This window comes from Nycticebus coucang, chromosome 24, assembly GCF_027406575.1.
Source record: "Nycticebus coucang isolate mNycCou1 chromosome 24, mNycCou1.pri, whole genome shotgun sequence".
NCBI classification, from domain to species: domain Eukaryota; kingdom Metazoa; phylum Chordata; class Mammalia; order Primates; family Lorisidae; genus Nycticebus; species Nycticebus coucang.
In genome coordinates, this window is record NC_069803.1 from 28,577,083 (window position 1) to 28,603,614 (window position 26,532).

At 46.0% G+C, this 26,532-nt stretch overlaps 1 protein-coding gene across 3 annotated transcripts in view; it reads left to right on the forward strand.

Annotated features, from left to right (window-relative positions):
- The window catches only part of MSRA (methionine sulfoxide reductase A), a 340,470-nt gene that overhangs the window by 248,188 nt on the left and 65,750 nt on the right, over window positions 1-26,532 (forward strand). For all 3 annotated transcript variants that reach the window (XM_053578476.1, XM_053578475.1, XM_053578477.1), the window contains one exon: window positions 1,872-1,978. In XM_053578476.1, coding sequence (XP_053434451.1) covers window positions 1,872-1,978 — 107 coding nt within the window. The remainder of the gene's footprint in view (window positions 1-1,871; window positions 1,979-26,532) is intronic.

Here is a 26,532-nt window from a genome sequence, read left to right on the forward strand (position 1 = left end):
CCCTGAAGGTTGTCCTCACCAGGTTCCACTGAGTTCTGTAGCTCTTGGGAATCTGACCTGTCCATGGACCTCTGGTCCCATATGTGACCTGTCAAGATACCCATGTGGCCTCAGGCTCTGGTGACGGACTTCATTTCCCACCAGGCCCCTTGTCGGACCCAGTCCTGTCTATGTGAAGTCCTCAGCTCACACCAAGCTTGTTCTTATTCTGTGCTGTGGGCTGGGGTGCGGCTCTCCCGCCTCATGACCATACCCTGGAGCACCATGTCCCGGCGTCCTTGATTATTTTGCTGTAACTGCTTGTGTATCAGTTTTGAAAGGGGAGAGCTTTGGTGTCAGGGAGATTGAGATTTAAATCATAGGATGCCGTTTACCTTCTATGTGAACTCATTTAATGTCAGGTGGCAAGTCACTTCACATCCTCCATCCGTAACTTTCTTTTTGTCAAGGAGGGTCATGAGTGCCTTCATCACAGGACCAGTGTGAGGACTAAATAAAGATGGTCCAGACCCAGGGCAGTGAAGTACAGAGTCAAGTTCATGCCTGCTCTCTTCCCTCCCTCCCTATCTGGGTTATTTCCGGAGATTGAGAATCATGACCTAATTCTGTGGCCTCCATAGTGTCAAGCACACAGTTGGCACTATGTGAATACTTTTTGCTGGAGAGAACACATTTGCGGAAAGACAGACATGGGGTCATTCTGTCTCTCAATGATATGTTTCTGTCCTTTCTCAAAATATAATTTCGGTTAATTTTGCCCTCTGCAGAACCGCGTCATGAAGGCCACTTAAGTCAATTTAGGATAGTCAGGTACTGTGTGTGTTTTGTGATTCAGCGAGTAGACACAGGGCCCTGGCTGGTACTTACCACGGTGTCCAGGTGTTGGTTTTTTCATCCAGGTTGTCACCTGTGGAGCGTCCAAGCATTTTCCCAGTGACTCATTTTTCTCATCTGGGCTTCCAACATGTGGATGAGGTGCTCATTTCTTGAGAAGTGGGGCCTTGGTCCTTTGATTGCAGATGCCACCCGTATGGCTGCTGCTCTTGCAAGCACGTCCCTGCAGGGCTCATGCTGTCCCTGGATCCCTGCCTTCATTGTGCCTCTAACACCTGCTATTTCACTGGTCTCCGTTTCCCCTTACTGTATTTGGAGCATGACTGGTTTGAGCAATGAAGCTTTGTCTTCATGTCTTATTTCTAAATTCCAGGACCTAGTCCATTTTGACTACAGCACAGTGGTCTGTGTGGTAAATCTGTAACTGCTTCATTCTGGGGATTCTATTGCTAGCTCAGAAAATGACCACCACCTATGCTTCAGCTGCTGGGGCAAGAAGAAAGTGTGCTTTGGCCACGTGAAGTCCCAGACTTTTCTTTAACTAGGTGGATGCCCTTAGTCATAGGCAAAGGGCTCCTATGGGTCCAGCGCAGTGCCAGGTCCTTACACAGACATGGTCCCCTTTCCACATCATCCACATAGGATGTCTCTCTAGGTCCAAGGCAATGATGAGCATGGGAGTGTTACATGTGATAGATGGAGTAGGTTCTTATTTAACAATTTAAATAAAGTACATATTTATAGAGCATTTAGTAACTAGATTCTAGTATGATCCAAGACCTGTGATAAATTTACCTACGTTCCAAGAGATTTGTCATCATTAAAACAGGCGAATCAAAACAGGTACATTCCGTGTTTGTTTAAAGAAGCGATGCCAAGATAAAATTAAACAAGCACTTGGCACATCAGTCCTGGAGACTACATGAAGAAAGTGTTAGAACGCCTCAGTGTTACGCCCAGCTGGACGCTGACGCTGTTACCTGGTGACCCTGTTGCCCAATGACCCTGGTAACCCTCTCTGTTTTCCACTCTCCCAGGCATGCGCCAAGGCAACGACCATGGCACTCGGTACCGCTCAGCCATCTACCCGACCTCGGCCAAGCAAATGGAGGCTGCCGTGCAGTCCCGAGAGGAATATCAGAAGGTAGAGGCCGCCGCGACTCGGGCTGTGTCCCGACTTTGGAGGGGAGCCTGGTTCTTTTCACCTGGAAATGTGTTCTCTTTGCACAACTTTTAGAAATTTCCATCAGCCTCTTGGAGTAGAGCCATTGTGCCTGGTAAACGTGCTAAGTACAAATTTAAGGGTAGAGGCCCCTACGTGTTTCTGTTAAAAGTCAAGTGATCCAGGGGAATTTTTGCTTGTTAAGACACTGAAAATACAGTCTCTCTCTCTCTCTGTGAATCTCTCTCTCTCTGTGAATCTCTCTCTCTCTCCTTTCTTCTTCTCTTTGTGTTCGTTTCCTCAGGCCACCATAGCTAAACACCAAAGGCTGGGCCGCTTCAACAACACACATTTATAATCTCACAGCTCTGAAGGCTGGAAGTCCAAGGTCACGGTGTGGGCGGGGTTGGTTCCTTGTGAGGGCTGAGCAGGAAGGATCTGTTCTCTCTCCTTGGCTGTGCATGGCCATCTGCTGCCTGTTATATTCACATCACCTTCCCTTTATGGATGTCTGTTTCTGTGTCCAAATTTCTCATCTTTCTGTGGACTCCAATTGTATTAGGACTAACTCTGATGACCGCATTTAACTTGACCTCTGTGAAACCCTATTGCCACATAAGGTCACATTCTAAGGGGTTAGGACTCGAACATATCTTATTGTGAAGGATACAATTCAACCATAATTCTCACTCTCTTGGCCAGTAACAGTTAAGTTGAATTATAATAAAAATACTTGTCAGAAATATATTTGTTATATCACAAAATAATTATTTTCACTATGTAATTTATATAATATTTTAAAAATCTCCTCCAATAGAGATTTAGTTCTTTTAAAGCAATTGAAGTTGCTTTACAGTTTTGTGATAATGCTTAACTTTTAATTATCATTATATTTTCTGATATGGATTCACGTTTGACAGGTAAGCTAGAAGCTACTAGAATACTGATCTGTTTTGGAATTATGTAAAAATTCTGGCATACAACAGCCCCCACTCATTCCATGCGGTGGCAGATAGAGTCTAGGATAGGAGAGTGTCCAACAGTGATAAAGTTGCTGGACACATGGGTCATGGTCACCTCAACTCTGAAGAGCCAAGAGGGCTGAGGGAGGTGCTGATGGAACCTGTTCATTCCTTGGCCTGTCTCGTCTCCCTTTGACCTTGTAGGATGCCTGTAGGATGAACCCAGGGGTCTCTATGCATGTGTAATCCCCTCTCCTCGAGTATGGGCTAGATTTAGTGACTCACTTCTAATGAATGACAGAGCGATGGGACGTCCCTCTTGAGAACAAGCCAATAAAAGGTTGTGGCTCCCATTGTGGGAGCTCTCTCGTTCTCTCTCTCTTTCATTCTCACTTTCTCACTTGCTCACTGGGATCATTGCCCTGGGGGAGGCCAGCTTCCATGTCACGAGACATCCCTGTGTCAGGGCTCACGTGGCAAAGAGTGAAGACCTGCCAAGGGCCACGTGGGTGAGCTTGGAAGCCCTTCAACCCTAGTCAAGCTGTCGGATGAGATGCAATCCTGCCTGCCAGTTTGATTGAAGTCTCATGAAAGACTTGGAGCCACAGGCACCCTGCTAAGCTGTGCCACAGAAACTGTGAGATAATAGTGTATGTTGTTTTAGTCTGCTAAATTTTGGAGTAACTTGAATATTCTTGTATTTCTGTTTTGAAAAGTTTTTATCTTTAAATGATCCTTTCTCTTATCCCTCTCATCGTGGCCTTTCTGACAAATGGTGGGCTTCTCTGGGCATTGGTAGTGGTGGATACACACACGTAGCCACTAGCATTAAATTGCCGTCTGTGTAACTTATCGAGCGTCTGACGCTTAGAAAGCCACATGTCTTATTTAACTGAACCAAATCTGTGAGGATGAGGGAGGCCCTCTTATCCCTCTTTTTCACATGCTTAGAATCACAGAGGGACAACCTTAGAAGAACTGGAATTAAAGACAAGTAAGACTGGGCCAGAACTCGGGGCCAGAAATGGTGGAAGCTTTGTCTGGGATGGTATAGGCATAAATAGGGCGAAAGGATATTTAGGAAGTTTAACTAATAGGACTTGGAAGTTCATTGGAGGTGGACAACAATGAGAGGAACGGATCCAGGGTGACTTACAGGTTTCTGGCTGGTGACTTTCTTTACCAAAGTGTAGAAGAGCAAAGGCAGATGTGTGGGGAAGGTAAGTTAAATTTTGGAAATGTGGAGTTTGAGGTCCCCATGTGATGGGCATCCAGGTGGCTGCTAGGAGGAGATGTGAGCTGTTCCGACCTTGTGGGGATTGTTAACTAGGTTCATATGCATGAAGCACATTGTAAGTGCTCAGCAAACAGGGCCCTTGCTATTATTAGGAGTTATTAACTTATATTGAGTAAACAAAATCCCAGTTACTGATGAGATTACCAGGGAGGAGTGATGAGAGGAGAAGGCTTAGTCCTGGAAGAGCACTTACACTTGAGAGATGGTTAGGGGAACACTTCACCAAGCAGGACGCCACACTGGATCCCCCGCCCCCCATTGAGGACCAACCCCAACTAAGAACTTACAAAGAAGTTTGATCTGGTTTCCTCTCACTATATTTAGTCATAAAGGCATTGTTCTTAATTCAAACTAGAAGTCACATATGCTGTCTGTAAATCACCTAATGTCATGATTCACGATCCCCTAGGAGGCTCCGGAAGTGTATAAATTCCCTCTAGAATATCTTGAAGTGAAATGATGCCCTGGTGTTCACAGTGGAAGCTTCAAGTTCAAAAGGCCATTGCCTTCCATGGGATGATGAACAGGCTTAGTCAGACCTCATTTTCCAATTTATGTCCCAATATAGTGTCTACATTTTGCTTTCAAAAGAACCTATGTTGATTTTAGATAACTGATATCCATGGGAAATAAAATTTAGGTACTAATTAAATAATTAATTAGATGCTTTAATCCTTTCTCCATTATTTTTACTATGTAGAATATTTTGACAATGTTTATCTTATATTCTAGAAAGCCATTGCAACCAAATGCTTTTTGGGTGTTCTGTACCCAAGCATATGGGAATTAAAGACATATCTTTAATAGTATATATATAATATGTCATATATATATATATATATACTTTTTTTTTAATAGAGATTGGGGATTCTTATGCCTCAAGTATCCAGATATCCATTGCTGTTCACATTACTACATATCACCAACCACAAAAGCAAATACCATCACATCTCTTCTGTGGTTTCACATAAATAAAACCAACCCTAGATTCCACTGGCAGATGAGCTGTCCCAGCTAACTGACTGCACCCAGAGAGCCATGACTCTGGCACCTTCACCCTCCTCCGCACTGCACAGTGGAGAGCCACTGGGCACGTGTGGCTGTTGAGCACTTGAAATACGTACAAACAAGGAACAGAATGTTTTGTTTTAATAAGTTTAACTTTATATTTAAATAGCCACTTGTGGCTAATGGTTACATATTAGACAGCACAGCAGACCCCCGGGGTGAGTGTGCAGGTGTGTGCTGCACTTTGGGGGCGGGGGTGCACATTGTCCTAGCCTCCTGGCCTTCCTCTCTCACTGTGGCACATCCCAAGGGCACATGAGCACAGTCATGCCCATCAGAGGTGCTGACTAGGGACCGCTCTCTCCTTTTCCTTCTTGAACACCACAGCATAAGGGCCAAGTCATTTTCCTTTCTGAGAACCAAAGTATCTCATCAGGTACCCCATCCCGGTGAGCAGTAGGGCTCACTGGGCTTCTGTGGTTGCCCAGGCAACCAATGGCTTTTATCTTAGCCTGGGCCCACGGAAAGCAGAACCCGAGCTGCAGTCTTGTGTGTGGTGCCTGGGGACAGGTGTAGGGGCAGAGGGAGTGGGAGACGGAAGCAGGAGGACCGTATGAGTTGACCTCTGCTGCCAGGAACAGGGTGTTGGAGCCTTCTGATGGAGCAGTCGTCTCGGGGCAAGACAGGAGGCGTATTTCCCCTGGATGCCGCTACCTGTGGGTTCACTCTGTGCTTCTGGGCTGCGCAAGTGCAGGTTCTGGATCCTGCATGGTGGGCCGGAGGTAAGGGGCCCATGGTGCAAGTGTGAGGTGAGGCGCTGGGGCTGCAGGAGGCTGATGAAGGGAATGTCTGAGAGCCTCACAGAGCTGGGCACCGCGGTGGGGCTGGGAAGAAGAGGCAGGTGAGGCCATGGGGATTTGAAGTGGTGTGGGGGGGTGCCATCATCCCTGAGGTGTCCCTTCTAGCCCCAATCCAGGGAAGGCAGCTGATATCAATGGCTCAAGGATGATTTGCCAGGATCATGTGACTTTCTGCCACCTCTTAGAGCAGAGAAAGAAAAACACAAGTTTAATTTTTAGCAGGGCATCTTGCTACAATCATATAGTGATATAATATATAGTTTCACAGGGTGTCCATAAAGTTCACATGCCATTTGAAATAGTCACCTATTGTGCCCCTGCACTCCAGCCTGGGCAATAGAGTGAGACCCTGTATCCAAAAAAAAAATACGGTTTCTGATAGATTCTACAAAATAAGAGGAGACAGATCTTACCAATTCCTTTAACCACTAATGGAAGGAGAGCAGGGAGCTGATGAGGTGACCCCTGGGATTGGTTCTCTGGGGTTTTCTTTCTAGGGTAACCTTGAACAAATTCCTGAAACAACAGAGGCATTTAATCCAGGGAGAGTCATTTTTTAATACTACAGATTAGGGTCTAGAAGTCTGTAATCTTGTCAAAGACATTTATTTCTGACAGCAGAGATACTTTGCAGATGGCTTGTTCCATCCATTGTGCGTACTGCTTTCCCCGTTAAAGGTCAGAGTTTTTGGCCCTGTCACTCCATTCTGGCAATTTGTCTCATTTGAGCCTTCGTGGGACCCCATGCACTGACTATAACATTGACTAGATTACTAATTTAATAGTCTTTACTAGTTCGCTCCCAGTGACCCCCTAGTAACCAGCTTTTTCAGCAACGTCTTTATATGAGAAGTTTGGAGTGACAGTATTGCTTACCACAGAGCAGCCATTTGAACATAAAATTAGCTGATTTTATCACAGGGACCAATTGTTGAGCTAATTAGTTGTGCAGTACTGCTGAGGAGCCAGAAACCAAAAGTGATTTTCCATCGAAACTGCGGTTTTCTGCAAAGTTGGCTGGGCTGTGGGTGCCAAGTGCACCCCCAACTGCAGGAAGGGAGACTGGCTGGAGAAGTTTGTCACCTTCTACTGGGTACAGGAGGGGCAGGAAGGCCTTGAGGAGGGTCCAGGCTAACAGAGTAAGACTCGCTGAGCTCGCTGACCTCAGGAGTGCTGGGTTCTCATCACAGAGTTTGACAGCTGCTTCACATCTTTGGTGAGCTGAGGATGTTGCATCGAATGTGGGCGTGGTGGTTTGCTTTTCTTTCTTTCTTTTTTTTTTTTTTTTGTAGAGACAGAGTCTCACTTTATGGCCCTCGGTAGAGTGCCATGGCGCCACACAGCTCACAGCAACCTCCAACTCCTGGGCTAACGCGATTCTCCTGCCTCAGCCTCCCGAGCAGCTGGGACTACAGGCGCCCACCACAACGCCCAGCTTTTTTTTTTTTTTTTTTTTTTTGGTTGCAGTTTGGCCGGGGCTGGGTTTGAACCCGCCACCCTCGGTATATGGGGCCGGCGCCCTACTGATGAGCCACAGGCGCCGCCCCCGGTGGTCTTGCTTTTCAAGAAAAAGACTTGAACCTCTTGGTTTAAGGAAAAAAAACAAAAACCCACCTTTCCCCCCAAAGAGTTTCATGGTGGAATTATTTGCTTATATCATCAACAGGAGGAAATAATCGAATGTATTACTAATTATCTTTGGATCATCGTATGTGGACGATTTACCTCCCGAGTGAACCTGCCAGGACAAACATTTTTCTAATATCCTAAAATGAGCCTGGCCGCTGATAGGGGCGTGGGGTATGGTTCACATGTGATTGGAATTAAATTTTTTTATCACTGATAAATTGTGTTTCTTGAAATTTGAAAGGCAGTAATCTAAAGATAGTTCCTTTGGCCACATGACCTAGCTTTGCCTCTAGCTCCTCCCTCAGCTCCTCCCCCAGCTCCACCTCCAGCTCCTCCCCCAGCTCCTCGGCCTTGATGAACAGGGAGCATAAATCTCTGAATATTTTTTTTTCCCTAAAAAGAAGAAAAGCAGTGTTTCCTTTTGCATACATTTTACAATATGTTAATTTCTCATAAGAATAAGACCTTTCTAGAACCAATGCTAAATGACTCAGGATGGTTCAAATAGTGTTTCAAAAATCCGCCTCTATCAGTTTTTATTCATCCATCCATATCTTTAACATGGAGCTCTCATCTTTAAATATTTGCTGTCATTTTATCTTAAATTTCAACAAGCTGGCCTATTATCTATCATCTATGTGCTTTTCTATGCTCAATACAGTGTCATTTTAAAGAAAAATGCCCAAAGTGAAAGATAAAAAACAGTGGGTAATGATTAGGTTGTAGCTAGCAATTTTAGAACAAATGTGCATCTTTGATTTTTTAACTTTCTTCCCACTTTGGTTGCAGCCAGATATTCAGTGATTTCCCTTTTAGTGCTCCCCAGTTAAGCCCTGAACGTTGTGGTTTGATGGCTGTGTGTGTGTGAGAGAGAGACACAGAGAGAGCGTAAATATCTTACTTAGCAGTGCTATCAATTAAGTCTTTGCTTCTTTTCTCTAGCACAGTTTCAAGGCCACCTCTATGGCCATGAGGCTCAAACTTACGGTCCAGAACTACCCTCTGGGCTCCAGATCTCCATATCCAGCCACCTGCTCGTTATTTCCACAACATGTTTCCTAACCAGAAGGTTCCATTTGCAACCCTCTCTCCTCCCATTCACAAGCTCTGCCCATTGACGGCTTTTCCAGCCATTGTGGCTGAACTTGCTTAAGCAGGATCCTCAGATTCATCCCTTTCCCTCACCCCTCACCTCTAATCAGGTTAACCTAGATTCTACCTCCAGAGTATAGCTCCCTGTACCTCTTCTCCCGGGTTCACGTTCACTGTCGCAGTTTAAGCTGCCATTATCTACCTGCTCCTGGCTGCTGCCCTTCTTGCTTCTTCCTGACTGTGACCGCTCATATAGACACGCAGCCAGATTAGCTTCTTATGAATATAATTCAGATTGTTTCTCTTCCCGGTGTCAAGGTTTTCCATGATCTTGCTACCCTATTTGGAATGTTCTACCAGGTCCCACCCAATTATTTCACCATCTTCCCAGAGACACCTGTGACTTCTGATCAACGAACCTATCATAGTATATCTAGGATGTAATATGAATTCTTGCCCAAAGCTCAGAACCTTTGAATAAAGCTAAACCTTCTAGAGAGGTAGTGATGCGGGGTGAGAAGCACGGGTGTTCCAAATGCTCTACTGTAGTGAACATCACAAAGGATGCTTTTTATTTCTTTGTGTTTCACAGTTGATTTCTGTGGGGGCCCACTATTGCCACAGAGACTAAATGCCAAGGCTGTACTGCTGCTTGATTTAGGGTGTGCTGTGTGCTAGGAGGCGCGAACCCTCTTATTAGCCATAGTGCCCTTGACCCCAAAGCCCGTCTCGCAAACTTTCTTGACATAGAAATTGCTAAATATTACAGTCATTCAAAAGTAGTTAGTAAGATTATGTCAGTGGTTGGTACAGGAAGCTGTCTTCCTTTCCCTAATTTGCCTGATGGCAGCTGTAACAAATTACCACAAACCTGGTGACTTAAAACAACAGGAAGTTATTCTTTCATGGTCTCCATGGCCAGAGGCCCAAAATCAGTCTCACTGGATCAAAATCAAGGTGCTGGCTGGGCTGTGCACCCTCCCGAGGCTCTAGGGAGAATCTCTTCGGCCTTCCCAGTGAGGGCTGCCATCTCAGGCTTGCGGCTGCGTCACTCCAGCTGCTGCCTCTGTGGCACATTGCTGTCCCCTCTACTGTGCCTCTGATCCCTTTCTGCCTGTCTTTTATAAGGACAATTGTGATTGCATTTAGAGCCCTCCCCCAAGTGATCCAGAATAGTCTCCCCATCCCAAGATTCTTAATCACATCAATAAAATCTTTTCTATATAAAGGAGCACTCACAGATTTTGAGGATCTGGACATGGCCATTTGAGGGGACCATTATTCTGATGACCTCACAGCCTGGTCTCCAACCTGCTATTGTCACATGACCACCCCAAAATGGAAGGCTGCAATTGGGGGCTTTTCTTCCCTGGGCTGTGTAGGAGAAGTGGCCTTATTCACCCAGACGGAGCCCATCTGGCTGGCCCTGAACCCCAGGGCCACACAGAAACCACTCTCTAGTTTCCCACAGAGGATGGAATTTGATTTTCTCTCTCTTAGGGTCTTTAGTTTTAAAAGAGGTGAAAATTTGCAAAAGTTTATGTCCTTTCAAACATCAATACCTCCAAAAAAAGACCAAATTTTACCCCCAACTACTTCTGAAGGAAAGTGGAATACTAAAAAATAACAATAGGAAAAAAGTCTTAAGATCTAGGAGAATGGGAGAAAAGGAAAACCTGTGTGTGTGTGCGCGAGCAAAATACCTTTTGGATGGTTGACAAGAATGTTCTAATATTCTCTTAGTCACCTACTATCTTTGAGCCTAGACTTACTCTCTCTGATCCTCATTTTTAAATTATCTAAGTATGGACAGCAAATTTCCCAGTAGCTTTATATTAAGAATTAAAAGAGCTATACAAACTTATGCACAAACATAAATATATGTCTGTACTCTGGCATACAGTAGTGACCCAATATTCATTAATTTAAGCTGAGCCCATTCAGTTTTATGATCCAGAAAATAGCTTTAATTTTGCCAGCCCAATTGAGAGAAATTAAGTATACTCAGTAAATATCCAGTCATGTTCTAACCACCATGATAGAACTGAACTTGATAACTCTCTACCAGAAGGTACATACCAATCCTTTATAAGTGTCTATCAGCTGAAAATATCCTCTCCTCTTCTTACTCTCCCCCTAATTTCCTCCGTAAATTAATAAATTAATTACCTTATCAAATGTTAATTCTGTCCCAATTCTTCGTCAGATTTGCATGACAGTCATTTTAAACAAAACTATCTGAGGAAAGATCTTGTTGAAGTTTGTTGTAATAAACTGTCCCACATATAGTCACAAAAGCTCATATGTGCAAGTGCTCTTTTCTGTGTATAATTTCATAGGAACTATTCTGATGTTTTCTGCATTAAGTTTGGAGGAGCTCCCATTCACCTTGGTGTCCCCAGTGCTGGGTATGATGCTTGGTTCCTCGCAGATTGTCAGCAAATACTTTTTGAACCAAACTGAAGAGATGGGTGTGGAAAGAAGCCTGCATTGTGGCCCCTTGTTAGTGGTGATTCGTGTCCCACTTCCCCAAATTCATTGGAGCCACCCCCAGTGTGAGTAAGGCTCCAGCGGGAAGGCTGTCTACAGTGACTTCATGCTGTTTACCACAGGTCCTCAAATGCCCAACCATTGTTCAAATAAAGGATCATAGAATCTTCCTTTCTGTCACGAATTGAAGCGATGTCAGGATTATTTCTGTTTCTTTGTTCCCAGGGACATGGCTAGGTTGCATGCTACAAGTATCCCCTCTCAGGCCAGTGTGTTCTCTCTGCTGCGATGTTTAACGTGTCAGAGCAGCGAAATTCTCCTGTTCCCATCAGCACTGAGAAATCATTTATTTGCATTGGAAGACTGAATAAGCGTGGGTAAATGTCAGTTGATATTTTATGATTCGGGGATTAGATGGCCCTTCTTCATCTTTAAAAAAATTTTTTTTATTTGTGCTATTGTTTAAAGCTTGAAGTTATGATTTAAAATGCCCATGGAAGAACCCTTAATAATTCATTGACTTACCTCAGTCAAAGAGAAAAATCCTCCTTTGTGCGCTGGGTACTAGAGATAAAACTCCTCTCAGACCCAGTAGCTTTGAGGTTATAATTACGGGTATTATTGTGAACTCTAAATAAGAACTTGGGAAATAAATATTTTAAAAGTGCTGATTTCTGGGAGGGAGGCATTTATATTTCTGTGTATGCAACCGTACAGACAGCTAGATCTTTAGCCTTAATGGTTTAGTTGCATCTGGGTGATTATTTTCATTCCCACTTATTACTGTGTGTTAGACTCCCTGTGTATGAGTACAGATTGCCCTTTCTTGCACTGTATTTAGAAATCTCTGTATTACCCTTGGGCATTTGTTCATTAATAGGGGGTGGGGAAAGGAAAAGCTCGTAATAATGGGCTTTACATATTAAACCATGTGCATCCACATTCCGCCCAAATGAAAAATCTGGTTTGTGTTACTGCCCTCTGGTGGTCCTAGGTCTTTGCTGCAGTGACAGGGAGGTGCGTCCCTGGGTGGGGCTGGACCTGCAGTGGCCGGGGCCACAAGCAGTGCAGACCCCACATCAATCTTTTATTCACACGCACTATTTTCCATTCAAGTCCATCAAAAGCACCCTAGGATTCCACGTACTGGCCAGATTGATGAGAGAAGAAAGTGTTCTTGTGAGGAGCAAGGAGACGTTTTCATTAATAGAAGTACACATGAAATAATGCTGGCTGAAACAGTGGCTTCTGAATGAGTGAATTCAAATTTCTGGGCTATGCTCTTGGAACTCTTGTAGTGTGCAAGATGATTTTAAGGTGTATCCAGATGAATCTTTAAAATCTTCATTTGTATATGCTTATTTTAATATGTATTAGGAAAACTACAGCGAGTGAGTAGAGCCCACAGTTCTACAAGCTTCATGGCTTAGGTGAAGACCAGGAAATGGTAGCTACACACAGCTGTCTCCTCTGTGGGGCTGTCTCTTCTGCTAGACTGTAAAGATGTAGCAAAAGCCCCCTGGAGCTGGGTGGAATGCTTGGGCAGCAGTGGCTCTGTAACTGCTTGTTGTGGGACCTTGAATTGTTAACCTCTCTAAGCCTGGGTTTCCTGATTTATTAAATAAGATAATAGTGGCTACTCCTCAGGGAGTCACCGTGTCCAACCCATTGTCTGCGAGCCACATATGGATTACGTGAGGACGTGATGGCAGGAATCACGAAGTTTATACACAAATCTTGGTTATTTTTTTACTCATCAGCTTTCATTAGTGTTTGTGTATTTAACATGGCCTCTTCTCCGATGCGGTCCAGAGAAGCCACGTGGACACCCCATCATGTATGTGTGAAGTGTGTGTCCCAGAGTGAGTGCTCCATCAAGGCCAGGGTCTTCCTTTTCATCTCCCCACACCCAGGCCCCTTCTCAGGGCCCACTCCCTCTGTGTGCTGGTCACACTTGGCTGGCATCCCTCATCTCATGCGACTCCTCATCAGGGTGTGCACGGTTCTTCTCTATGCTGACTGGGACCTTCCCTTGTTTCTTTTTATTTATTTATTTTTTATTTTATTTTGTTGTTGTTGTTGCAGTTTTGGCCAGGGCCAGGTTCGAACCTGCCACCCTCGGCATATGAGACCTACTCCCTGAGCCACAGGTACCACAACACTCCATGCAGTGGGTACTTTGCATGAAGCATGCACCCTGTGAACGTTGGTCAGGTGAATTAAACTCAAGTGCAAAGGAACTGTACTCGGCATCTTCTCACCCTCACACACATCCAGCACCTTTAGTCTATCACGTTAGGACAGGACCTATACATTTGCTCATCTCCCTGATTCATGTGGTCTGATACAGGAACCATCTCCTCTGTTCAGAACTACATGCCTGCCCGCTGGCTGCAAGCAGGGAAGGAAAAGAGGCGAAGTGCCTGGGCGCATACCACCTTTTACTTTACCGACAAATACACAGGGCGTCTCATAGGGTCTCTCTCTAAACATACAGACACATACACACATATATTCGTTAATTTCCATGGACAAGACAGGGAAGGAAGTGGAAACAGTTTAAACGCAGCATTACAGCTAGGATAGGGTCTATTTTGGAGACAAGAAAAGGGCCTTTGTTGTTCAAGCAGGTAAATTTCCAAGCCTTGCCCTGGTTTAGCCTACACAGAATGGCCTTCCGAATGGCAGGATCAGAGAAGCTACAGCGGGGAGGGGATGCAGGAACCCTTTCATTTTAGGGACAGGAGCGGGAGCAGGACTTGTTTCCCGCAGAGGCAACGTCTGCCTTTTAAACGTGGCTCCCCGTCCCTCCTCCCCATCCCTGCGGCGGAGCCTCCCGGCCGCTCCCACCCGGCCCTGGGACACCCGCCCTCGTCCCTGCCGCCACCAAGGCGATGCTCATTTAAGGCTTCCCGAGATCAGAGCTTTCATATCCGCCACAGAAGCCGGGGAGCCTGGAGCACCTCGAGAGCGGAGATGAAAGGACGTTTGTGTTTGTGCATGTGTGTCTAGAGCTAAAAGGACAGGGAGAAGAAAGAAAATAGATGTTAGCGCGCTTTGCACCGACTTCAAAATGAGCCTGACTCCCTCTGGCGGGGCCATTTGCTCGCAGCGCGCCGCCCCTACCCCCGCGGACACCCCCACCCCCACCCCAGTGCAGCCCGGTCGCGTGACGCGCGCTCTGCCCGCCCGGCCGTCTCCCCGTTACCATGGCAGCCGGCGAGCGAGTCGCTCATTGGCTGCGGCGGGGAGGCGGGCGGGGTCGCGATCCTCGGCCTCCAGTGGGAAGCGTGCAAGGGCCGAGCGTGCGGGTAAAGGTGGGCGTGCACGCCCTGGACTTTGAACCCCTCTGAGCTCGCCCAGTGACCCTTTGCACCTGCCCACAGCTGTCAGCAGGGGAGCAGCCCTGATGGGGCCGGCAGGCCCGCGCACCTTGACCGTGCGCTGCCACACCAAAACAAAAAGAGGACGCATCTATGGCAGAATGTACACCGGCACCTGGTTGTTGTGAAAATCATCTTCTCCTTATTGGGGCCCTCTCTGAATTTACCGGGAGATTAGAATCATGGTCGGGCCTCAGAGCTGCAGGTGACTTCTGTACTGACCCCGTGTTCTGGGAAGTCGGTGACCCGGATCTTGCACCTGGCCAGACAGGTGTGGAGAAAGACGACAGCAGAACTACAACTGCCTCCCTCAGGCTCCCCTCCGCTGGGGATCTGGGGTCCTGGCTGTTGAGTGAGAGGGGCGTCTTTGTACCAGACATGCCAGAGCCTCCAGTCCCCGGAGCTGGGGCACCAGTCCGGGTTTGGCCCTGAGCACAGGCAGGCAGAGTTAGGAGTGCATTCTGCTTCTCGCAGTAAACTTGGGGTGCTGTTACTCTCATCTCTGCCCTACGGGGACCAACTGATGCTCCTGAGGACGTAGGACTTGTAAAGGAGGGAGCCCAGGCTGTGCTCACCCCTTCTCTGCTTCTGAGCTTTGTGCCTGCTCTGTCCACTGGGGCACTTGTCGGGCAGCTCCCTCCTGGACCTTTCACACCCTCACTGATTCATAAATGAAGAATGAGCCTGACCATGAAGGTCAGTCCTCCCATTTTCACAGTCTTCTTATCTTGCTAGTTTTACATGTTATAGTAACGTGTCATTAGTGTTTAATTTGTCAAGATCGGGGCTAATGGTTGAGGAATTTTTGTGGTTCCTTCTTGTGGCAGAAACACATTTGCAAATACAAAAACTTTTTACAACATAGCAAGATTTAGTAAGAAAGAAAAATAGTGTGGGGAAACAAAAAGATCTGGTTTGGGGGACATTCTTACGCCAAAGACACTTGGTTGAATTAAACACTAATAATGTTATTTTTACATATATTCACAAGAAGGGTACTGTGTGGTTTCAGGAATGCACAGAGTGTAACATCTTAATTGCTTGTGATAGGAGAATGGTTTTTTTTTTCATACTTTAAAAATTTTCATTTCTATTTGGCTTCTTTGCAAAGTCATCAGTGAAAATTGCTCTATGATTATTTTTCCCCCTTGTATTACAGACCAATCTTAATACCTAATGTAAGACGGAAGAGACACTAGCCAGCTAACAGATAAGCAAAACACTCCTCAAATAATCCACCTGTGTCCCATGGGCCATGGGTTGAACACCCCTGGCTGCAATACATTTGGAAGCAAAATAGAAATTAACATCTTTTTAAAGACAGGATTAGAAATTCTAATCCAGCCAGTTGTTTCCTTTCTCTGGTAGCAGAGCTGAGTCATACCTGGCTGCTAGGCCCCCATTCACAGGTACAGCCAAGGAATAGGGTACAGATGGCCAAAACAAGACCGGTCAGTACCCATGATATAGTTACAGCTTTCACAATGTAAATCACCTACATTCAAGGATAAATTTACAAACTCTTTGTGACATATGTGCACTGTCAACATCGGACCGCTGCCCTTGGTATGCCAGTAGTCCTATGACCCTATGTCACATTTAAGACATGTCTCGAAAGACCGTCTACTTTTAGGCCACAGAGAGCACCATTAAGTCCAGTATATGTCGATTCACATTCAAGTAGATTGCTTTCTGCTTCTGGAAGTTGGTCAACTTTCCTGGTTGTTATAATGAATACTGTGAAGTTTTCCTTGATAGCATCATCTGGTTTGTGATTTTCCATCTTGAGCCTTCTACTCCCCTTCTCCCAGTAGCCGGCTCCTCCCAAGGTCTCCCTCCGCCATCCCGGGGCTCACTGCAGCCTCCATTCAACTCACCCGGGTGCAGCCATCTGCAGGAAAACATTATCAGAGCGTGATTAGTATGCAGCAAGGTGCCCTTCTTTCTGCTAAATCATTTTGTAAAGTGGTCCTCACAAATGCACACGTTCTTTGTTATGACAGCAGGGTTTCATGTGTTTCTGACGCAAGACTAATAAGACTCAGAAGTCGATAGATAAATTTGGTGGCCCAGGAACCCAGGGGTTAGGGGAGTTGATAAAAGATAAGAGAAATGAACCTAAGTGATGATCAAAGAGCAGCCCAAGGAAAAAAAAATATCCTTAGGTAGGAGAACAAGCAGATCAGGCATAAGAAAGCAAATGTGAGCCACTGTGGCACGTTGTGTGTGCAAAGGGGTCTGGGGAGAGGAGAGCAGATGAGAGGTGGTCAAGTGCAATTGTGTTCTTTATGCCAAGTAATCTCACTTACACATGAAATCTAAAGAGGTTAAAGTCATAAACGTGGAGAGTAGAAAGGTGGCTGCCCCCCTCTGCCCTCACCAGAGGCTGGGACAGAGGGGAGCAGAGGAGCAGTTGCTCACAAGGGTACAGAGTTCCAGATAGACAGCAGGGATAGTTTTGAGATCTGTTGCTTAGCAGGGTAACTGCTATCAATAATGTATATCTCAAAATAACTGAGAGTACATTAAAAATGTCTCACTTTGAAGAACAATAAGTAAGTGAGGTGATGGATATGTTAATTAGCTTGATTTAATCATTCCACATTGTATACACGTATCAAAACATCACATTGGATCCCGTAAATGTATACAGTTGTGATTTGTCAACTCAAATAATAATGGAAAAAATTAAAGTAAAAAAAAAAAAAGACTGTGTTTGGGTGGAAAAAAAGAACTGAATATTTTAGAATTGCACAAAGACTGGGAAGGAGTCACACAGACAAACATTCTCCAAGCCTTGTGTGTCAGCTGGGTCTGCTGAATTCACAGCATTAAACATGTCTGGTTAGTAATTGGCTGTGCACAAGCAAAGCGAAAGCACCAATGTTTTTGTTCTTAAGTTCTGTTCTCTTGTGTTAGAGATTTTAGGCTCCCCCTTCCCATCCCCTTACTGGTCTTGAGCAGCAATTCAGACTTTTTGGCTTCAGGATCTCTGTAAACTAAAAAAATTACTGAGGCCCGAGTTTATTAAAACTTCTGTCCATTATTTATCATATCAGAAATTAAACCAGAGAAATTTCTAGATCCAAGAACATATGCATTCCACCAGTCTTCAGAGTTTAGAGGGATGACTCCTCATGCTTCATGGAGCTTCCAGAAAATTCACCTGCACTCGTGAGAAAGTAAGAGTGGCAAGGGAAATATATCTTAGTGTGATTATGAGAATAGCTGTGGACCCTGGAAGATTGTGGGGGGTTCCCAGGGGCCCCTGAGCCACACTGAACTGTTGATCTTGAAGGTATAAGTTATCCCATCATGTTGGTCTGTGTCACCAAGAAATGCAGAATTCAAAGCTGAGGGCATTGAATCACCCACAGCAGATCTGGGAGAGCTTCTTGGGAATGGCCCCTGGGCCCAGCCCAGTTCCTGAACTTGAGCCCTAGAGAAGGGAAGCAGTGTCACTATTACTAAACTCACACAGCCTGGGTGCCAAGCCAAGGTCATAACGCAGCGGTTCTGCCCACTGGGCTCTCCTACATCCCAATTCAGTGTTTCAGGGCTCAGGCTCAAGTGAAAGACAGGTTGGTTCCAATCCTGGCTGTGTTGCTCGGTGACTTTGGGCACATTTCTTAACTTCTCTGGGCTCAACTTTCTTATATATAAAAACACCTGCTTACCAGGCTTGCTGGTAAATTAAATGGGATAATGTGTGGAAAGAGGCGGGCATCTTGCATAAACATTATACACAAACATAACACATACACGTGTGCATGCGCACGTGCACACACACACACACACACACACACACACACACTCTTCTTTTACCTTCACAACTAACTCTTCAAGGAGTACGTTTGTAAAATTGTATCAGTACCTACTCCCAGAAATGACTACTAGCTGCTCTCCATCTCCTAGTCTCAATTGTTCCTTTTCCAACAACCTTCAGACTGTCTCAGCAAGATTGCAGAGCGAGGGGATTCCAGGCTTCGCCGTGAGAACGCTGTTTCTGTCTGCTTTCCCAACAGGCTGAAGGCAGAGCTAAAATCGGGTATAATTAGCTTACATGTCAGACCCAACAGTCCCTGCTGTATGTCATGCAAGAGTGATCAGTGTTTTCAAGGTGGTATGAAACCTCATAATGAGCTAACGAATAGTATTATTACAGTTGAATAAACTGAAGCATGATTTATGATGATTAAAATTTGTTTCTAGCATATGTTTTTCTTTTTCTTTTTTTTTCTTCCCCCAATGTGGAATGTATGCTTCTGTGGCACCATCCATTTGCAAATTGCATTCCCAAACCACTCTCGAATTATCTCCTAATCAGTTCTAAGGAGGGCTTAGTGATGTTAGGTGACCCATTTCTCCTTATTTGACAAATGTAACACTTTGTTCATTGTGGGGGGTCCCTGGTGGCCCTCACAGGAAAGTCAGTAGGTTTCCACTGCAAAATTTTTGATAATGTTACATGAATTTGAAGAGTTTACAAGCAAGCAAGCAAAGAAACAATTAACAACAAAAGACAGAGATTTTTAAAATACTATCCTATAAATAGCTATAGTTTTTTTAATATCCAGCCACATGAGAAAATCTGCACTCTATGGGCTTGGCTATCTCAGATCCTATTTAGACATATGTGGGTATCCATAATGAATGAATAAATTGATTCATCCTCAGTTCTTGCTGAGTGTCTCTCTGGGAGATACTGCTTGTGGCTTGTTTACCCAAAGATCACTTTGAAGATAGAACATTCTATAGTCTCAAATAGCAGCATCTTGCCAGAACCTAAATGCGATCATTGCTGTGTCTCCCTGAGCTACAAGATTGGAGCTTCTTCCTCTTTCCCAGGAGGGAGCATGTGTCACCTGAAAGATACTAGCTTTGGGGGCAAAGGTGTGCGTTCTCAAACTGTCCCTCACACCTACAGCCGTGTGATGGAGGCAGATACCTGCCCCTTGCTGGCCTTTCTTCCCTTCTGTGCTGTGATCTCAGCCACTCACCTCTAATGTTAGTCTGTAGAATGGTGGTTGGTTCACCCCACCTGCAGGCACACAGAGCCAGCCAGCCACGCCTAAGTGCCTGGTAGGAGTGTGCTGTATTAAATGAGTCATTAAGTAGTTGGATGGATGCTGGGGTTTTTGGTGAATCTAGAACTTGACACCAGGTTTGAGTGTCAGGGATATCTCAGGTCATCAACACAGTGTCCGTTAGGCACCGGTCAGGTCTGCTCTTGGGCCTGTGAATAACTGCCGTGGACACATCGGCTTTTCCTTAGCGTCCAGCTGTCCGCTGGAATACAACAAGCTTCCCTAATCATAGTGGCTTGAACAGAAATGATTGTTTCTCATGATTGTGTGGGTGGGCCAGACTGTCCTATTGATTTCACGTGGGCTCATTCATGTGACTGCATTTGGTTGCTGGGTCACCCAAAGGCTGGGTGTGGTTGGGACGTCCAGGTTGTCTGCACCTTTCTCTCCACGTGGTCTTTCTTCCTCGAGGGGGTGAGCCCGGCTTGGGCTGGCTACTGCAATGGCGGCGGCACGCTCATCAGGCCTCTTCCTCCTTTGCCAGTGTCCCTGGGGTAAAGCAAGTCACGTGACCAAGCCCCTTCCCCATGTAGATGCCAGGAGGCGTGTAACTATCCCCCACCTCAGCCTCAGATCCCTGGACAGTTAGGTGGGAACAGATAACTAACTATGCGTGAGGGCCCGCCAGACGTCAAGACACATTCCTGTGTCAGATCTAGTTTTCAGCAAGTGTGTGGCTGTGGGCTTCATTTTCCTCATGGATAGGGGAGAAAGTCTTGGATCACATGATCCAAGGGCCCACCTGTCAACACACCTACCCCCACACATGTACACACACATACACACAGAGCTACATACACATACACCCACACACACATGCACATACATACACAGGTATGTACCCATGTGCACACACACCCCTACACCCACACCTGTACCCACGCACACACATCCGCACACCCCCCCCACATATCCACACACAAAAACCCATGCACACATATACACATACAACCCATATACACCTCCCAATGCCCCTGTTTTTTTTTTTTTTTTTTTTGTAGAGACAGAGTCTCACTGTACCACCCTCGGTAGAGTGCCGTGGCCTCACACAGCTCACAGCAACCTCCAACCCCTGGGCTTAAGCGATTCTCTTGCCTCAGCCTCCCGAGTAGCTGGGACTACAGGCACCCACCACAACGCCCGGCTATTTTTTGGTTGCAGTTTGGCCGGGGCCGGGTTTGAACCTGCCACCCTCGGTATATGGGGCCGGCTCCCTACCGACTGAGCCACAGGCGCCGCCCCCCAATGCCCCTGTTTTTATCTCCCACACAATGTGGAGATCCAAAATGATTGGAAGTATCTTAAAAGTACTAAAGAATTATACAAATGTAATATATTATTATAAATAATATTCATGAAGAATTTCAGTAAACGTATTTTCAAAAAACTTGTGATGAGATTGTAAACCTATCTATTAAAACAGCACACAATTAAAAATAATACCATTATAAAAAGTGTAGTGTTCGGGTGGCACCTGTGGCTCAAAGGAGTAGGGCGCTGGCCCCATATACTGAGGGTGGCAGGTTCAAACCTGGCCCCGGCCAAACTACAACAACAACAACAAAACATAGCCAGGCGTTGTGGCGGGCGCCTGTAGTCCCAGCTACTTGGGAGGCTGAGGCAAGAGAATTGCCAAAGCCCAAGAGCTGGAGGTTGCTGTGAGCTGTGATGCCATAGCACTCTACCAAGGGTGACAAAATGAAAAAAAAAAAAAAAAAGTGCCATACTCAAGGTTCCATTTCTTTTATGGTGTTTCCAGTTCACTCTAAAGAAGTTTAGCAAATCAAGGTGTGTTTGTGTGAAATTAAGCGTAATAAGAGGATGGTCAAAGGTGACGTCTACCACGTGGCCTTCATTTTCAATGACTGTTCGCTGACTCAGTGTTTATTTACTTTAACCATTTGACAGTCTACAGAGTCCTGATTCAACTGTTCTCTGCTGCCTCCCTGGTGTTTTGTTCATTTGCTTGGTTCATTATGTTGTGTTTGTGTCTATGTGTGTGTGAGGGTAGCTCAAAGTGACCTCTTTCTCAGAGTTCCAAAATCACAAATTTCTTAATGGTACCTCAACGTCCCTAGACCCTTTCCCTCCTATGTGGCTTGTGGTCCTGTCCTCAGTAAATGTAGTTTTGTCCACACCTTTCCTTTGCCTATTCTTTGAAAACTAGTCCTGTAAAGGTGAGACTAAAGATGCAGATCAGCCCTGCCCTGTGTGTGGATGACTGTAAACGACGTGGGCCTTCTCATGGCTCGTAAGGCCGTGCCCCTGTGGCTGCTGGTTCTCTGCTCTCTGGCCCTCACCTGTAATGGATTCACAGTGCTCCAGCCTAACGGAATCACAAGCTGTGGGGAAATCACCTAAGACCACCAAATGAAAACAAGCAAAGATTCTTGGTCCAGAACTTGCTGTGGCTAGGGAGTCAGCTACCACTTGCATTTGGCACATACTCAGGGCAGACAGAGTGAGAAAGTGTGACAGTTAAAAAGTGGGAGGGTGGCGCCTATGGCTCAAAGGAGTAAGGCACTGGCCCCATATACTGGAGGTGGCGGGTTCAAACCCATACCCAGCTAAAAAAAAAAGTGGGAAGGCTTCAAGTGTGTCCTGATTGGAGGCTGCTGGCTTGGGGGAGTCGCGGGCGGGCACAGAATGGGACGTCTTATAGGATGGCTTGTGGTGCGAATCTGGCTTTCCTTTGTTAGTCCCAAGTTGGAAGTCAGGGCAAAGATTAGGTAAGCTGTCTGTTGTTAATCAAGTCCTGGCCACGTGGGGCTGAGGGCTGCAGGCTTCCTGGACTGTTTATTGGAGATAGTACCCCTTCCTGGGCCTCCTGCTGCGGGTAGCAGGTCAGAGTTAGGGCCATTGTCCATTTGTTTGTTTGGTTTTTCACCCTTCCCCAATCTGAAGTTACTGCTCTACTGTCCCTTGGTCCCTGTCCTCTGAGACCCCTCTCCAGACTTTCTTATTCTGGTTTAAGGCCCCTGCAGAGTGTGTTTATAGCACCTGCACGTCAATCATAAAACTTGCCACCCTTTATTTTAATCAGTGTTGATTAGTTTCCCCTTTTGCTCCAAAAACTCCTTGAGGGCAGGGATTCTGTCCCGTTCATGGCTGGTCTTTGCCCTCTGTGGGGTCGGCACATGATACATATTTGATGAATGAATGAATAATGCAATTGGTCTCTGCTGCTGGAAGAACTTCCACAGAAGGTGAGTTTATCCTTAGATGCATGTGGGATTGATGAATTCAAACCCACAGTTGAGAGTTTGCTTGTCAATCAAGAGCTATACAGACTGAGCAGCAGAATAATTACGTGTCAGTGTTTACTTAGCCCTTTCTTTTGTAGTTCTAGTAAATTGCCTTGTATTTGAATATGTGCGAGGGTCCTCTTCCCAGGAGATTTTTTCTTTTTTTTTTGAGTCCTGTACCAGTAGCACAACCCAATGCCTATTTCCCAACTTACATCCAAGGATAACTGGCTTCTCTTTAATAGAAGTTCGTAGTACCAAGGCATCTAAAATATTTATTTCCTTACTTGCTAAAACTCTGCAGTCACATGTCCTCTTGGGTAGCGGGGTAGGTTGGCAGCATTGTGGACCAAAATGTAGCTGGGATTTGGGAGGTGTTGTTGGGGAGAAGGCTGGCTGAGGGCAAGGCGCATGGACCTGCAGAACGGTCACAGAGACCAGCCTGGTGGGAGACAAGGAGATGACCACTCATCACTCACACTCTCTGCAGACGCCTGCCAGCTGGATACTTTGGTTCTTGGATTTCTGTGTCTGAAGAGGATAAAACATTCAGAGAATGCCAGCACTGTGTAGAACACCAGCCCAAGTAAACGGAACAAAAAGGGTGCCTGCAAAATCTGAATAATCATATGTAATACAACTATTCATTCTAAAGCGTGATTAGATAATGCAAATTGCACATGATAATCATAAATTAAAACAATTACAAATAAAACAGAATACATTTATTGTTTAAATTGCTGAAGTTTATATTTAGAAATTGCCGTTGGTAGCATCAACATTTATCCCGCCAGCGGATTCACCTTTGCTGTCAGGAGTCACGCAGCAGCCATTTCAAATGGTTTTAATAACAGTATGTGCTTCTCATGCGATGAACTGGTTTTCTGCTCTGCTGTGCTTTTCCCCGTTCTCTGGTTTCATCATGCTAGGCCCTTGTACGTACTGTTCCCTTTGCCCAGAATATCTTTTCCTTTTTTATTCATCCTTCAGGATTTAATTAAAGCCCTGGCTCTTCTGTGAGGCCACTCGGCCCCCTTGGTGTTGCTTCCTCCTCTGCTACCACACAGCTCCCTGTGCACGGCTGATGTGCGTCCGTGACCTTGCAGCACGCCTTGAATCCAGGTCTCTCCCTCCCTTCTGTGGGCCACCCCTGACAACCCTCAAAGACCAGGAGACCCTGCCTGAGTCACTTTGGTGAACTCCCTGCACCCAGTGCCTAGCACAGGGCCTGACTCCACCTGGAAAGTGGAAATGTGATTTAATGAACAAGGATGCCCAGTTTAGTTCTAAGAGAACTGCTGACCCCGTGGCTGCCTGTTGGGTCCCTCTGCCTGGCTGTCTGTAATGTCTGTGACAGGTCACACCTGAGTTCTCTGTGTGAGGCTCGTGGCTGCTAGAATATTAGCACCTCCGGGCGGCGCCTGTGGCTCAACGGGTAGGGCGCCGGTCCCATATGCTGGAGGTGGCGGGTTCAAGCCTCAGCCCCGGCCAAAAATAAAAAAAAATTAAAAAAAAAAAAAAAGAATTAAAAAAAAAAAAAAAAAAAAAAGAATATTAGCACCTCCTGGGACCCAGGGGCCTTTTCCCATAACCCCTCAGGTTCCAGACACACATTCCAGAGACATGAAGGCACCTCAGGAAGGTCACAGGTTCTTTTCCAGCTGCCATTGAAGCTTCCGACTTTGTTAACCCGGGAGAAGGGATGGACTCTGCAGAGTCAGGAGGCCGTGGTTTGTATTTCAATCTTTCTACTCACTACCTGGGCCATTTGGGGCCCTCCCCCACTTCCGTGTAAAATCATTAGCTACAACCCAGTGGCCCATGAGAGCACTTGGGCTACAGTCTTCTTTTCTTCTTTTGAGAGTTTGAGTTTTAATGCCTTTTGAAAGGCATCTGCTTTGCAGTTAGCTCTGGCCCCTGCCCTTCCCCCACAGATACAGCTACAAGATCTCTGAAGACACTGTGGTTTCTCACTCACAGAGCTTCTCAGTCCGGACTGGCCACGTGTCCAGTCTTCCGTAGCCACATGGAGCCAGTGGTTCCAGTGTTGGGCAGCACCATTCTGGATCTTTCTCCCATAGCTTATTTCCGGCCCTTGCTGGCTTCTGAGGGCATTTGGAGCTGAAACCCGTGGATGAGAAGGCCTGACGAAGCCTTTCCTACTCTGACATCCAGTGAGTCTGTTGTTAGATGCATTTCCAAACGAGTCCAGACTCACCATGTTTGAAGCAGAACCAGACAGTGACTCTTCACTGTTCAGAGTCAGGTTTGCTGGACGCTGGGCTGTGTGGGTGTGGAGCTCATTCACCCTTTGTCTCTGGCCTGGACACAGTGGCTTGTAGCCCAGGTAGGAGGCACCTATAGCAGCTGTACCCCTCAGACTCCCCTGAGGCCTCTGCCTCTTCCATTTCTAAGAATCATTCCAGACTGTCATAGCCATTTGCCATCCTTGGCCTGGCGCAGAAGAGATAAACGGTGAGTCTGGAGTAGCCAGAGGCCTTCTCTCTGCCCTGGCCTGCCTGTTGCATCCCTTTAGGTGACAAAGACTGGTCTTTCCTTTTAATTCTCTGCAGCTATTTAGAATTGGCTGGAAAGAGGCCCTCATTTAGCTGCCTAAGCTAGAGAAGGCTCGAGGCAGAAGACATCCTGCCAGAGGTGACTAGACATGCTTCTTTAGAAGCCTGGTCCTCAGAGGTGGGCCCTATCTCCAGGCTTATCTGTTCCAGGGAAAATCCGTTCCATTTTGCCTTGTTTGCGCTCATCTTCACCAAAAGGCATCGTGTAAGGAATGGTGATGTTTTCTTTTTCTAAAAGTGACTTGTATTTGCATAGATGATCTCTAAAGAGTGAACAGTTTCTGTGAAAGTCTGATACTTACAAAACGGCTTTATAGGGAAGGGTGCTGGGTGATTAAACTACCTCCACGTGCTGACAGAGCAGTCGTAGGAGTATTGCAGTCAGGGTTCAGAGGTTGTCACACACAGGGGGATGAACATACAGCAACTTTCACATACACACGAGTCACCTAGGGATCTTGTTAAAATGCAGATTCGGGTTCAGTGGGCCTGGGACGGGGCCTGGGTTGGCGTTCCTAATAAGCTCCCAGGAGAGGCCTAGTTTTCAAGTTGTGAGGAACTTCTCTGGACCCTGGCAACCCAGCAGTCACGTTTAATGAGAAAAGAACCTGCTTGTGTGGTTGTCAACCATGTGGAGAGAGAGTTGAGGACTAAACTGACATATATGGAAAATTCCAGCTTTCATGGTCATGAGCCGAATTGCTAAGATTTCTAAATAAAATAGCAGAAAATGCTGAAGTCTGGAGAAGAAAAATGTGAGCCGTATACGGCAGCTTCCTGCTTCCTGATCCATCTCCAGGGTTTGGTTGGTTTTGTTTGTTGGTGCCTGTGATCTGAAAAACACTAAGCTGAGTAAAGTTCTGTCCTAGTTTGGCAAGGTAGCTCTTGTACATGGAATTTTTTCTAC